At 47.3% G+C, this 15,351-nt stretch overlaps 1 protein-coding gene across 2 annotated transcripts; it reads left to right on the forward strand.

Moving 5' to 3' along the window:
• The first annotated feature begins 5,919 nt into the window (after positions 1–5,919).
• Positions 5,920–14,462, forward strand: LOC149279297 (double-stranded RNA-binding protein Staufen homolog 1-like). Of its 2 annotated transcripts, none has more exons than XM_089501356.1 (14): positions 5,920–6,124; positions 6,484–6,608; positions 8,640–8,796; positions 10,375–10,513; positions 10,597–10,762; positions 11,062–11,160; positions 11,358–11,570; positions 11,947–12,090; positions 12,389–12,532; positions 12,709–12,787; positions 13,216–13,532; positions 13,684–13,806; positions 13,893–13,978; positions 14,375–14,462. In XM_089501356.1, the coding sequence occupies exons 1-14, from the start codon at positions 5,920–5,922 to the stop codon at positions 14,460–14,462; spliced, it is 2,085 nt and encodes a 694-aa protein (XP_089357482.1). The 2 variants fall into 2 exon arrangements, with proteins under 2 accessions (XP_089357482.1, XP_089357483.1); XM_089501357.1 differs by having other exon boundaries at positions 11,358–11,564.
• The last annotated feature ends 889 nt before the right edge of the window (positions 14,463–15,351 follow it).

Genomic DNA, 15,351 nt, shown 5'->3' on the forward strand with positions numbered 1-15,351 from the left:
CAGGCGCGTGTGAATTCTGTATGGGCTGTAAGACTCCACCAGACGAGAGTCAGGGCTTGGACGCAAAGTGCTTGTTCTGTGTTAGTTGGGCAGCCTTTGGGGGTCTATCTTCTAAGGGTCCCGACTTCATGATGCAACAGGACACGTTTCTCCGGAGCGATTCCTGGCTGACTCAGATTTGTAGGGGTGGTTTGCCCGATTTCCAGCCTTGATATAATGCTTGCCACTGGCTTGAAAGCAGGTGGCTGTTTTTTTAACCCCTTAAGGACAACGGGTTTGCGTTGTGAGCCCGCACGGGCTTTGGCAGGAAGGGGTTAATCCAGAAATACCAGCCGTATTTCTAAACCTGACGCAGACCCTCGAATGTTCTGTGACGAGGACCCCTTGGGTACTTTACTAATCTTGGAAATGACTAAGAATTCCAAAAACCTACTTTTGGAGCAATTTTGTTTGCTATACCTTCAGCCTAAAAGCGGTGGGGAATCTATTACTCAAACCTATGCTGGGAGGAGAAATTTTTAGACCTAAACAATAAAAAAAAAAAAAAAAAAAAAAACTTTTCTCCAAAGGTTTCGACACTTCCAACTTTATTCAAACTGACCTCATATGCAAATGAGCTGCTGCCCCGCATCCACTCTCATTTGCATGCCAGGCCAAAACACGAGGTTTTAATGATTTGGGGGTTTTTTTCTCTCAAAATGATTCTAGGCTCTCCCCTCTCGTACATTCGCGGTTCTCTTGTGTGTTTCTGCATGACGCCTCTCGACACGCGTGGGAAGAAGAACCCGTGTCGTCCTCCGTGTCGCTGTCTGTGGGATTGTTACAAACTTTGGACACTGTTCCTTTGTAATGTTTCTCTGTCTGCTTGTCTGTACGTTTTTTGCTTGTAAGGAAATGTGCTGACTCGGCAACAATGTTGCTTAATTTGAAGGTCTGTCGTTGGGGGGGGCTACCCCCCCCGGTCAGTTTAATAGGATTATTATCGTAGGATTATTGTGCCCGTATCGTCTGAGCAAGGCTTCTTCTGCTTTGGTTTCTGTTCTGTTGCTGATTAAATAAAGTTTTTGTTTTTTTTGACTTGCGATAACCTTTTCTCAAGCAGGTAACGCTTTGCGGAAGCTTCGCCCGAAATGAACTTTGGGTTGAAACGGCCGAAATTCCTAAAATCGCCCCCTCGCCAAATAATTCTGAGGGCGGAAAACGGACTGAGCGTCCGCGTTAGTTACTGCGACTCCATACGCGGCTCTGCTTTACATCAGATGCATCTGCTCTGTACCGGCAGTGATTTGTTGGAAGGCTTAGAAAATTAAGGTCATTTAGAGGAGATGGGGGGGGGGGGGGGGGGTTATCTGCCGTGTGTCCCTGCTTTTGGAGGGACAGTCCCTCCTGTCCCCTTTCTCAGAGCTCGGAATATTTGCCTGTTGGTGGAAGCGGCTTGTGGGGGGTTCTCTGTCACCGATACGTCCTAAATATCGCGTTCCTTGCTACATGATTAATTCTATAAAAGATAAGGTGCTGATAAATGTTATCCCCCCCCCCCCAAAAAAAAGGTATCGCAGGGTTCTACAGCCCTAAAAGCCCCGATAATATGTATCGAAACAGCAGGAGACGGCTTTATAAACGGGGTAAATAAACCCCATTATTCTACTAAATGCCCCACTTAGTTATGTAAATAGCCCCCCCCAAGCTGCACCTCTAACCACACCCCTTAAAACAGAAGTGCCCCTCTCCTCCCCGATGCCCCTGGAGTGGAAACGGAGGCTATTAATAAGGTTGATGCCTGTAAGGACAGAAAGCGATGGGAACAGCAACAACGCCCCCCCCCCCCCGGGGTAAAACTGCCTTCCCGGGTCCGTCCGGGTCGCGTCTTGATGGAAGGAGGTCGCCGCCCGGCCGCTGATCAGGAGCGATGGCAGCAGGATACGGGATGCTGGCGGCGCCTCTCTGCCCCTCAGAGATTTTGGATATTGGAGACCGCGGTTTGGTCCTTTTAGAAACATTCCAGCAGATCGGCCCCATCCGGCCCCCCGTCTAGTCGCCCGTTTCTCCTGCTGTAAAGACTCAAACCTGAATCAGTCGTTGGTCTCGTCTTAGATTCAGGAGCCGTATGCCTATCCCATGCATGTTTAATACCCTCACTGTATTACCCTCTACCACCTCTGCTGGGAGGCTGTTCCACTTACCTACCACTCTCTCAGTAAAGTAAAACTTCCTTCCATTCCATCTCAGTCTCTGACCCTCTAGTTTTAGATTTTGGTCTCTTGTTATAATTTTCTCCTTCTTTGAAATAAACTTCCCTCCTGTCTTTTGTTAAACCTCTTTATTTAAATTTATTCCCCCACCCCTCTCTACACACAGTCTGTCCTGATTTGTATTATTAGTATAAAATCAGTGTATAATATGCGAAGACTCCCATCACCCTCAGCCTCGCTCTTGACGTCAGTTCTCTGTATCGTCACCACAACGGTCAATGAATGGAGTCAGTGATTTATTTGTGGCACATAATGACAAACTTCTTACATCACAGGCTCTGCTATCTGATGTCACACAGCAGATAAAGAAGCATGTCCCATGTCCCCTCCCTGGTCCACCTTCGCCGGTGACGTCACTTCCGGTTCTCCATTCTCTTTAGTGTTTGCCGTGTGTGTCCCCCCTCCGGTCTCCCCGGTACCGATCCCCGCCCTACATGGACTAGAAACAACCCCTCCCCCAACACCCGGTTGACTGCCTTGGCTTCCCCTCTCCCAGGGCACCGGACACACGGAGACAGAGAGACAAGGTGAGCTGGGCCGGGCTCCGTACAGCCGGCGGCACCCGACACAGCCCGAGCCGCTTGCCAGAGCTGGGAGGGCGGCCTGGGGAGCTGGGAAGCTCCGTGGCGTTCTAGCAAAAGGCTAGGCCGTAGCCCCTGGCAGACGCCGGTACCGCTCATATATAAAACGGCAAAGGCCGGGCGGCATCTATCAACCCACAGCGTTTCTCCCGACAGTATACCGGCGCTGTGTCTCCTGTACACTGTATGAATGGCAGGGAGGCTCCGGATAAAGTGTGTGGAACTGTCTGTGTATAATATATAATGTGTGTGTTACTGTGTATGTATATAATATGTAATGTGTGTCTATGAATATATATAATGTATATCTGTATATATACAGCGTGTTTGTAGTTCCAAGACTATAAATAATTCAAATCCGGTATGAATGGAACTTACTGTATTTTTATTTATTGCTCATCATAAAACACAGCGCTGCTTTGTATGTATAGTGTGATTTATAGGAGCTGTCAGAATCGACTAATTCAAGTGTGTGTGTGTATATATGTGTGTGTGTGTGTGTATATATGTGTGTGTGTGTGTGTGTATATATGTGTGTGTGTGTATATATACACATACAAACACAACACGGTATATGCGTGTATATATTATATATATGTATGGATCTTGGCGGATGGGGATCGCACCAATAAATCCCGAGGAAGCTTTGTTCTGGTCAAACCGTTGTGTGTGTGTGTGTGTGTGTGTGTGTGTGTGTGTGTATATATATATATTTCTTTTAACGTATGGGAGTGGTGGCCCCTGTGTGATGTTTACATGCTTTTTAGTGACAGTGACAGATTTGTATGAAGGTCCTACATGTGGGCGGCATAACCCCCCCCCCCATATGCATTTGCCCCACTTTTCCACCCCGTTAGCCGCACACGTCTCCTTGCCCATGATATACTCGCCTCGGGTCAGCTGTGGGCAGGGGTCTGTCGGGACCCCCGTGCGCATCTATGGAAAGCGCTCCAATTGATTTAAAAGGAAGCGTTTTCCTGCCAGGGATTTTAAGCAGCCAATCGGTGACCAGAAATGTCGCGCGCCGGTGGAGGAGGGCAGCTTCTGCCGCAGGGCTGCATCTTCGCTGTCAGAAAAGTGCTTTATGTTTAATTTGCATTCTCCTATAGTGGGGGTTAGTAAACTGTCCCATGTTTTGTGAGTTTAAACCCAAATCCGAAGAAAAACCCTCTAACCTGCACAGCATCTGCCGCCCCCCGGGCGACTCCGCACGTTATGTTCTTGTTAATCTTGTCAGATGGTAAAACTATTTTTCCGCCCCCTTTAAACCAGCTTTAGTAGCAAAGGCCCTATTTATTTCTTCGAGAGGGAAAGTTGATTCCAAGCTGCCTATATTTAAAAATGTCGCTGTCGGCGATTTATTCTCATACTTCCAGCATCTCACTGTTTTATATAATTTTTGGATTGCTGATTGTAATTTTTTTTTGCATCATTGAGGATGTCTTTTAGCGTTTTGTTTTTTTTTTACCAAAAATCTATTTTTTTTATTAAATATTATATATTATTATTATTATTATTTTTTGGCTATTTAATTGGATAATATTCTTGAGGTTTTATATCCGTCCCGGGGCATCTAATTATGTGCTAGAAGTGAACCGTTTGCCACCCGTTGTAGAGCGCTACGGCATTTGATGGCGCTATATAAAGCAATAAATAATAATAATAATTGCCAGTGGGAAGCGCAGAACCTTAGCGCTCAGCCGTGATGCTGTATCCACGATGTGTGTTTGTTTGTCTTCGTTAAGATGCCCCCCGGGTGAAGGATCACCGCGTCTGGATCCGTCGTGTGATGCGTCGGTGGATCTTGTAGGTTCTGGATTCCTCTCGGCTTCCTTGTCGCGGAGGTTTGGTGGAGACTGGAGCTCCGCGGGGGTTAAACGGCGGCGTTTCAAATCTTGGAAACAAAAAAACATGAAAAGTTGTCAAAATCTATATTTTCCTTTTGTTGAAACTCTAATTATTCTGATGAATGGTGTTTGCCACACGGGGGGGGGGGGGGGCACGGTCTTGCTTTGCGTCTATAATCCCTCCTTGAACTTTGGTGGGTAATTTTGGGTCCCGGGATATGGGGAGGGGGTCCGTTGATTGCCTGGATTGACTGATTGCCAGGCATCCCACCCAGCATTTCCAGGGTTAAATGACCGTTTTGGGTTAAGATCGCGCGGCGCTTGGCATTCTGTCTCTGGATTTAGTGCTGATTCTGCCATTTAAACTTCGCGTTTCCGTGACACGGGATGTCGAGGGTCTAGAGGCCGAGATGGAATGTAAGGACGTTTTACTTTACTGAGAGGGTGGTAGATAAGTGGAACAGCCTCCCAACAGAAGTGGCTAATAAGGGGATTAAACATGCGTGGGATAGACATACGGCTCCTGAATCTAAGACAAGATCCACGGCTGATTAAGGTTTCAGTCTTTACAGCAGGAGAAACGGGCGAGTAGACGGGGGCCGCATGGGGCCGATCTGCCAGCAGATTCTGTGTTTCTCATTATATAAGGTGTGAGGAAAGCGACGCAACTTCAGAATTCAATATAAATTGTTCAGAGTGGCTTCTGCGGGGACGTGGTGGCTGGGAGCGATGGCTCTCGGTGGGGATTGCCGTCTGTCCGTGGGCTCCTTGGCTGCCGGTTTGGGTTGGATGCAGTCGGTTTGGATATTTCTGCTATTTATGATTTCCTTTTTTTTTCTAATTGCGTAATCCGGCAGCGTCGGCAGGACGGCTCCGGATTACGCCGTTCTCTTGGTCTGTGAGGTCACTTCCCGTGTAGCTGGTGGGAAAATGATCCCTTTTGGTTACGTTTAACACACAGCGTTGGTCTGGATAGAAGTTTTGGCTCAGGTGTGAAATCGCCACAAAAAAAAAGGAAGGAATCCTCTGGGCGGTCGGGGGCCGACTTGTGTCTGGAGAAGGAGCTCCAAGTAACTCTACATCTTACTCTACAAACATTTAACGCAAAAGGGATCGGTTGCCGCTAACATTGATCTTCTCCGGTGTCTTTCCTTCCCTAGGTAGTCCTTTCTAGCTCCGCCGCACTGACTGTAATCTGCACTGAACGCTGTTTTACCCCCCCCCCGGCTTTTGGCTCCAATGGACGGAAATATGTCTCAAGTTCCAAACGCGCCGGCCACCCTCTCCGGGAGCCAGATCCTCAACAAGAACCAGCATTCTCCTCTCCCCCAACCTCTGAGCCTCCCTGCCCCCGCCAGCTCGCTGCCCTCCGAAAACGCAGGAAGGCCCCATCAGAACTCCGCTTTACCCCCTTCATCTGTTACGTCCACCAGCGCCGCTGCAGGTAAACCCGACCGTCCCGGACCCCCGCCTGCCTTTGTTGCCAACATCCTCAAAGGCTCGGTCTTTAATTCGTTTTTTTTTGGGTGGGGGGCTATGTCAGAATTTAATGAATTTGAGAAGATGATCTCCTTGGTCAACTTCCAAGTCTTAGGAAGACCGTCTACGCGTTCTAATCATCATGAACATATATCCCCCCCCCCCCCCCCCGAAAGCCGTGTAAATTCCCCCTGCCGCTGGGGGAGCGTTTGTCCCACCGATCAGGGACCTGGAGAGCCCCATCTTGGGTTAACTTTTACCCTCCCCGTAACACTTTCTTTGATCCAAGTGATTGTGGATGATGGAGTCTTTTCTTTCTTTCAGTTTCTTCTAACATGGCAAACCCCAAAGAGAAGACCCCGATGTGTCTTGTGAATGAGTTAGCCCGTTTCAACAAAGTCCAGCCGCAGTATAAACTACTAAGCGAGCAAGGCCCGGCTCATTCAAAGGTAAGCTGCCGGCGCCCGGAGAACTGCACGCCGGCCTTCGCCGAAGTCCTCGGTCACGTCGATGGTGTCTTCGTAAAACGTGAATTGTTCTGGGCTTGCGGGAAGGCTGGCGTTCAGTGGCCATTGTTAAAAATTGGTAGCCTCTTGCGCAGACTGGAGAACCCGAGCGCCATTTGACAGATGGCGTCCGTTATGGGTATGAGCCGGCAGCTTCCAAACAACCAGACCGATGGCACCGTAGGCGGGAGTTCCATACGGTGTTACCCGGTTTGGTGTTACTTTTCGGTGATAAGTAGGTGGTGTCTTTTTTGCGGCCGGTCCAGTCGCACGTAAGGCTGTTGGGCTCTTGTAGGGGCGGCCGATGTCCTCGGTTCGTGGACGGAAAGATGGCCGCCTGACATTTGATGCCATAGATGCTTGGAGGGAAATCATAATCTTATCGTAAACCCTAAAGAGCCGAAGTGCCAACAGAATGATTGAAAATGAGGGTGAAGTCAAGTAAAAGGGGGAAGGGAGAAGAGCTTTTGGGGAGGAAGCCGTGTAGACCCTTGACTAGACCTTCCAGCGATGGAGGACCAGCAAACCATAGCGTCCGCTTCGCTGTCCCAGCGTACGGGCGACGCTCCAAGCGCCGTCCCTCCATTCTTAACCAATTGTACCCCTCTCGGTGAGCTTATTATTTAAGGAGAGCTTTTGACCCGGTGTCTCCCCCTTCTCAGGTCATTCCACTAGGACGGTGGCAGGATTACGGCCTTCTTGAGAGAGTGGGAGAAGATCGCCCAAGACAAGTGGGTATTCCTTCCAGCCGTCTGTGTATTTCTCTATACAGTATCCAGGTCTAGCGCTTTGTGCACTGGTCGGTGAGCCGATGGGTCGCGTCGGCGCAGGTCCCTGCGCCCCCCCCCCCCTCCGGCGCACAAACCTTTCACGTCTTTCGGGCACGAAGTCCGCTCCCCTCTTTTCAAGAATCTGCAGAAAAGCCATTCGTTGGAAGCGGTCGGCCGCAATAATATCGCGTTGTGTGCGAGATTCTTAAAAACCTCCTTAAGTACGAGGTCAGGAAGCACGATTTCTCCGAAATACGTATCGGGGATCTCATAGTACGGGGGTGTCCAACCTGCGGCCCTCCAGCAGCTGCAGGACTACATTTCCCATACTCCTCTGCTAGGCCCTTAGCATTGTGGGCGATGTAGTCCTGCAGCAGCTGGAGGGCCGCAGGTTGGACACCCCTGTCTTAATAACTTGTTATAAACCTAGTAGGTTTTTTATTGATTTCCCTTAAAAAATGGGAAAGTCTTGCCCCCCCCACCCCACGTTGTCGGCCGTGTTCGATGTGACCGTCTGATACCGACCCTGCAGCTGGGATAGACGGCCCACCTTACTTTTCATTTATGCCTCGTGATAAAGGATGATGGGAGTTGATGCGTGGCTTAGTGGGCCATCATTGGACTTGAAGTTCGGTAACGATTAGGGGTCCGTAAGTTGCCTGCTGAGTCTCTGCAGTATGTGAGCCTTCGTGCGAGACGGTCTGTGATGAGGGCTTTCCAAAGCTCCACGTTTTAGCTTTAACTGCACAGGTTCCAGGGTGGCCGCCGCGAGATGGTGACATCTGAAACAAATTGATTCGGTGGGGGGAGGCAACGAGGCTCGTGCCTGTCGGAAGGTCATGTGACCGCGGAGGACTCTGTGTTTCGTAATGCTGGGATTTTGTGTTTTTCACCCTTCCTGCTTTACCACTGACTTCATGGCTCCTCATCTGCCGAGCTTTTCCATGGATGTTACCCGCCGGGCTGCATGAGATGCTGCCCAACAATTCCTGTCTGTTGGACGCAGCAATGTATCAGCATGATGGTTATAAATCCATGCTCCGGGGCTGGATGCAGCCGCCATGCTGATTGTCTCATGAAATCTGGCGTTGATTGTAGAATGGTCTTGGTTGTGCAGGACGCGTCTTAGCGTGTAGAGCGCGGCTTTCGCGTGGTGTAAGCATGACTTTTCCGTGTTCCTGATCTGTCACGTCTCTTTCTGCAGATGTTCACTGTGCAGCTCACGCTAGGGGACCAGTACTGGGAGGCCGAAGGGACGAGTATTAAAAAGGCCCAACACGCGGCGGCCACCAAAGCCTTGGAGGGGACAAAGTTCCCCAAACCTACAGCCCGCCCGTCTCGCGGTGAGGGAAACAATCCAGGTACAAGTTTACAACCCCGTACGGCATGTAAACCTGTACCGAGCGCTCCGCCGTCACAGCAACTAACCGCCTGGGAGAGATGTATAAATACGCTGCCGGCCGGCGATAGAAACCGCTGCCGAGTGTGTATCCACCTGTGTTCATTCAGGCGGTGCGGAAAGGAGATGCTACCCGTCGTCCGTTAACTCAAGAAAGGGGGTATTTATACATCTCCCCGGATATACGCTGCCGCTCAAAAGTTTGGGGTCACTGAGCTGTTTTCATGGAAAACGAGGACACTTCTGGCTGTAAAATAATTACAAAAAGGGTTTCTAACCATCAATTATCCTTTTAAACTTAAACTTGGATCAGCGAACACAACGTGCCATTGGAACCCAGGAGTGATAAAGGGCCAATGGAACATAGGAGTGATGGGAGTGATAAAGGGCCATTGGAACATAGGAGTGATGGGAGTGATAAAGGGCCGTTGGAACACAGGAGTGATGGGAGTGATAAAGGGCCGTTGGAACACAGGAGTGATGGGAGTGATAAAGGGCCATTGGAACACAGGAGTGATGGGAGTGATAAAGGGCCATTGGAGCACAGGAGTGATGGGAGGGATAAAGGGCCATTGGAGCACAGGAGTGATGGGAGTGATAAAGGGCCAATGGAACACAGGAGTGATGGGAGTGATAAAGGGCCATTGGAACATAGGAGTGATGGGAGTGATAAAGGGCCGTTGGAACACAGGAGTGATGGGAGTGATAAAGGGCCGTTGGAACACAGGAGTGATGGGAGTGATAAAGGGCCATTGGAGCACAGGAGTGATAAAGGGCCATTGGAACACAGGAGTGATGGGAGTGATAAAGGGCCTCTGTACTCCTATGAAGAGATTCCATTAAAAATCATCCGTTTACAGCATTAACCCCGTCTGCGCTGGATTTCTGATCCATTTCATGTTATTTTAATGGGGAAAATTTGCTTTTCATTCAATAACCAGGAAAGTGACCCCAAACTTTTGCACAGCAATGTGTGTGAAGATCTGATTTCCTTTTTCGTTCGTGGTCATTTTTTCCTTTTTTCTGACTTTTAACCTTTTCCCTCCCCCCCTCTCCCCACTAATTTTAATATTCTGAGCAGTATGTGCCGTATGATGACGTGTTTTAATTAACAAATGTATTTAATCGATAGGTCAGCTTGTTGTGTTATTTTACTAATTCAGTAGTCGGATTTTCCTTGTGTCGCTGGAACTGACACCTCGGTTCCCGTTGGCCATCTATTTTTTCCGTGTGTTTGGCGGTCAGGCGGCTTGATGCTGTCGGAGTGGCGATCCCAAGGGGCCGTTGGACGCTCTGATTCTAATTCGCTCTTAAAAAAGTCAGGTCCAGTGGCCCTATGCATGGACCGGGTCAAAAGTCTGTAATCCATTGCTGGACTTAAATTCCCATCATGCTCTTATCTTATCCCAAAGCGGCTTCTGCTTCAAATTCTGTTCGATTCGTGAAATACATGTAATAACTGCTCGTTTCGGACTGGAATGCGCGAGACAATCGCCGTCTGCGTGATTCCGATTGATTTGTTATTCCTTATGACCTTCAGATAGCATCACGCCGACCGTGGAGCTGAACGCGCTCTGTATGAAGCTGGGACGGAAGCCGATATACAAAGCCCTGGACCCCTACACAGGCATCCGATCCCCGTACAGCTACAACATGCGCGGCGGCGCCTACCCCCCACGGTACGTTGTTATACCTCCTGGAGAAACGGTAGATTAAGGGTTAAGCTTCTCTAGTAGTTTCTCTAAGCCGTCGTGTCTCGCAGGTACTTCTATCCCTTCCCGGTGCCGCCGTTACTCTATCAAGTCGAGCTCTCCATCGGCGGGCAACTATTTCACGGGAAAGGAAGGACGAGACAGGCCGCCAAGCATGACGCCGCTGCTAAAGCGCTCAAGTGTTTGCAGCACGAACCTCTTCTTAACAAACCCGAGGTACCTGAAGACTCCCCAAACTCCTTTTGCTAGGGGGGGGTCTCGCATCTCACTGGGGGTATTGAGAAGAGACACCTGGGGGGGGGGGCGTCAGTAGATCGGCTGAAGTTCAAGGGTTGCAGCGGCATCTTCAGATGTTTTGGTGGCCGCCATATCTTACGATGAAGAGACTGAGGCTTTTTAAGCGTTGAAGACCTCTAAAATGTATCCAAATGGAGCTTCTCCAATAACTTTAAAGCTTTCGCGGGTGGTTTTCGGGCATAAAAAGGCATTTTATAATTTAACTTCTGTTTCTTTAGCTGAACGGCAAAGCGGCTGATGAAGAGAATCTCAATAAATCTGAAATAAGCCAAGTGTTTGAAATTGCACTGAAAAGGAACTTGCCTGTGAACTTTGAGGTGAGAAATAAAACTTCAGGGTTGAGTAATTTTATTGAAAGCGGATAAATCTGCAAAACTTTTATCGGGTGACGGGTCAAAAACGCCTCATTCCTCCGGCCTGTGGAAAGGCTCATGCTGTTGGGTTTATATGATTTAGTACTTTATTTGGGGGATAAACCCGGTCTGTTTCTCTCCCCCGCCCCCCCCCCCTGTAGGTAACCAAGGAATCTGGGCCCCCCCACATGAAGAGCTTCATTACCAAAGTGTCGGTGGGTGAATTTTCAGGGGAGGGCGAAGGGAAAAGCAAAAAAATCTCCAAGAAGAACGCCGCTACGGCGGTGCTCCAGGAGCTGAAGAAGCTGCCGCCTCTCCCGACGGTTGAGAAAATGAAGCCGAGGATCAAAAAGAAAACAAAATCTATAGTGAAGGTGGGCAGGGGGACGCATGGCGCATCTTTTCATCTTTTTTGGGGTACTTTAATGTGTATTCTTCCAAAATGAAAAAGAAAACAAAATAACTTAGCTGATCTAGAAGCTGCAGCCTCTCTGCTGCACCTCCCCTCGTCTTCCATGAGCCAATGGAATCATTGGTAGTGCTTGTCGGGCATTCCCAGGGGGGTTAGGGGAGACCCCTGTGTGCAGCGCTGACTGGGAGTGAGTATGTTAAGTGCATGGCGATATGTTCAATTAAGTGGGGGTAATTCGGCATAACACCCCCCCCCCCCAAGTAACAGCAAAACAAACGCAATGAAAATTGCTCTTTTTTTGAGCTTTTTTTTCATTTATTTTTTCGTTCCCCTTGCAGCTTCCGACAAGCCCCGAGTACGGTCAAGGCATGAACCCTATCAGCAGACTAGCTCAAATACAACAAGCGAAAAAAGAAAAAGAGCCGGAATATATCTTAATAACAGAAAAGGGATTGCCGAGGCGCCGCGAGTTTGTCATGCAGGTGCGTTGAGACTTTGCGTTGAGCGGCAAACGCTGTAGAAAATTCACATATGGAAAGTGTGGAAACATCAGAATTAGAGTTTACGTTCTGATGCGGACTTTTTGTATAAATCTAATTTTTTCCATATATTTTATATAGTATATATATTTTTATTATTATAATTTATATATATATATTTTTATTATTTATTTTTATATATATATATATATATATATATATATACACGCTACTCTCCTATGTTTGTTACTGTATCGCAATAATACATAATATATAATTCCTTCCTCATTTCCATGCACAGGTTAAAGTTGGGAATCTCACGGCGGACGGCTCGGGCACTAATAAGAAGGTGGCCAAACGGAACGCTGCCGAAAACATGCTGGAACTTCTAGGTTTTAAGATCCCTCCGCCCCCCCCGAAGCCGGCTCTCAAAACCGAGGAAAAGGTAAGGGCTCCGAGTACCTGCGCGGAGGGGGGATTTTAATGCGTTTCACGTTATTTGTGGCGCTGGGCCTCCAACTCCTACACGCCAGGTACTTGGGAATTTATTGGATAATCCTCCGGCGTGAATGCCGGTTCTGGGGTCCCTGCTGTAGCTTTGATGAGAGAATTGTTTTTCAGACGCCTTTGAAGAAACCCGGAGACGGAAGGAAAGTGACGTTTTATGAGCCCGGCTCCGGAGAATCCGACACGGTTAATAGTAAGGTTTTTAGGAATACTCTCATACTTTGTAAATTTAATTTAAAAAAAGAACATAAATTTGGTGCAAAAACCTATGTTGTATGATCAGATGCCCCAAATATTGTCTCCAGCATTGAGGAAGCTTCTATTATTATTAATAATATTGTTTTATATAGCGCCATCATATTCTGCAGCGCTGTACAGCAGGACATAACCAATAGTGCTCATAGGCGCTTACAATCTAACCCATGGGCCTGGATCATCCTGGTGAGATACCGGAGAACCTTTATTGCAAAGGAGACTTTGAGGACGCCTGCCCTAGACTAAAAGCAGTTATTAAATAAAGATTTTTTTTTTTGTTTCATTAGTTTTGGGCTATTTTCACGTTATATTTTTAGTTCCGTGTTTAATACGCGCTCCCACACCGTGTAACGTATCCGTTTGTAGGTAACAAGGAAGACGAGTTCAGAATGCCTTATCACAGTCATCAGCAGCTGCCCGCCGGGATCCTGCCGATGGTTCCCGAGGTGGCCCAAGCTGTCGGCGTCAATAAAGTTCTGAACACCAAAGAATTCAACAGGGTGGCCCCCAACCCTGCCAAGGCGACGCTGACGGCCATGATTGCACGAGAGCTGCTGTACGCCCGGAACTCCCCCACCGCCGACGCCATCTTAAAGAACAGTAACTCCAGCTACGCACTTCACGGCCCTCTCGTAAGACCCTCCGAACAGTTAGATTTCCTCTCCAACGTCCAAGGAATACAGGTAACCGGTCCGAGCAGCGAGACGGCTTTACCCCTCCGACCTGTTCATGTAGAGGAAGCTAATTCCTCTCGCTTATCGTTAACGTTTCAATGTGTCGTTGCCGCCCTGTTGCCGCGTCGTGGATCATCATCTGCCTTGTGTTTATTTCCAGGTGGAATATAAAGATTTTCCAAAGAATAATAAAAATGAATTTGTGTCGTTGATAAACTGTTCCTCTCAACCACCGCTAATCAGTCACGGTATAGGGAAGGACGTGGAGACCTGTCACGATATGGTAAGACGTCACTTCGTTCGCTCGGCCTGTCCCCGCGTTCTTGGGTTCTTGTTCCGCTACTAATGCGCCGTTGCCTGATGTTCTAGGCTGCGTTGAACATCTTGAAGCTGCTGTCCGAGCTGGACCAACAAAGCACCGATCTGCCACGGACGGGAAACGGGCCAATGTCTGTGTGAGTTTTGCCACATTGTTACACACCTCTTCATGCTATTCTTGATGTTCATATTGGGATAAAATTTGTTTGTTTTGGTATAATTAATAAATACACATTCAGTAGAGACATTGGACGTACAGACGTTGGTCACACAACTTCACTCATTCCAGATCCAAATGAGCAGCTTAGCATCTGCCGGCCTGACACACTCGGATCTCAGCTCTACGGTAGACTAAGAACTGCAGGATGAGACATTTCATAAATACAATGTTATGCATTTGGGATCAAATTATTAAATGTTTTGGCCTTTTGGGGGCATGACAGACTTACTTATACCCAGTTCTCCTCTTCGTTCGTAAAAGGCCTGGCGTTGGGTCATCTAGGAAATCTAAACCATGTCTTCTTTCTCTCCAGATGTGTCAAACCAGAAATGGAAAGTGACGCCCTCCTCAAACCGGCTAACTCAAACACTTTGGGACAAACACTGGACAGTACCGCCTGAAAAAAACTAACAAAAAAGACAGGTTTTAAACTGAACCTTTAAAGCACCATCGAAAATCAAATTCTTCCACCTCCATTGTTTTATTTTAAGGCCATGGGTGCTGCTGTCATCTTGTAGCACAAGACACGGGTGGCCGTTATCTTCGTAACTAATGGCGGACTAATACTTTGCCGTCATCGCTATCAATGACGGAGCACTCTAGTTTTAACAGCTAAAGTGTAGTTAGACTGGCCGCCCAGGAATATATTTGTTTGGTTTTTTTTATTTTTTATTTTTTTTTCTTGTTTTAATGTGATAAAATGGTAGGAAGTTTCTTAATTGTACCCGTACGTAGTTCGGTTTAGAAACTTTTGATATACATTTCATCAAGTTTGAAAGATCATATCCTTGTGTGGTCATATACATAGTAATAAAAAATGAAAAATAAAAAGTTTGGGGGGTTAACATGATGATATTTGTGAATTAATTTAGGTTTAATTATATATTGTGCCCTCCCATTAAAAGTAAAAAAAAAACCAAAAAAAGTCTGACCAAATAGGTTTATCCATTGTAGAAAAATATTTTTAATTTTTTTTTTTTTTTTTTTAGATGGTGAATCATTCAGATTTATTTTTTTTTGTGTGTGAATATATAAATTTTTTTTTTATTTTATTTTTTTTGCGTGTAAATTGATGTATTTTTAAGGCTGATGAGCTATATCACTGCATTACTGGGTATGATCTCCCACAAATATGAAGAAAAAAATATATAATTTGATTTTCCGTGAGTGCTTTAGGATGTTTAACTACATATCCATGTAGGGCTGAAAAAAACGCCATTGATTATATATAAACCGTATTGCTTTGATGTTGTGTTACTGCGGCCCAGCGATGGACGCCATACATTTTTC

The sequence above is a fragment of the Sceloporus occidentalis genome, unplaced genomic scaffold (genome assembly GCF_023333645.1).
Source record: "Sceloporus occidentalis isolate IW3139 unplaced genomic scaffold, rSceOcc1.0.p SCAF_173, whole genome shotgun sequence".
NCBI classification, from domain to species: Eukaryota; Metazoa; Chordata; class Lepidosauria; order Squamata; family Phrynosomatidae; genus Sceloporus; species Sceloporus occidentalis.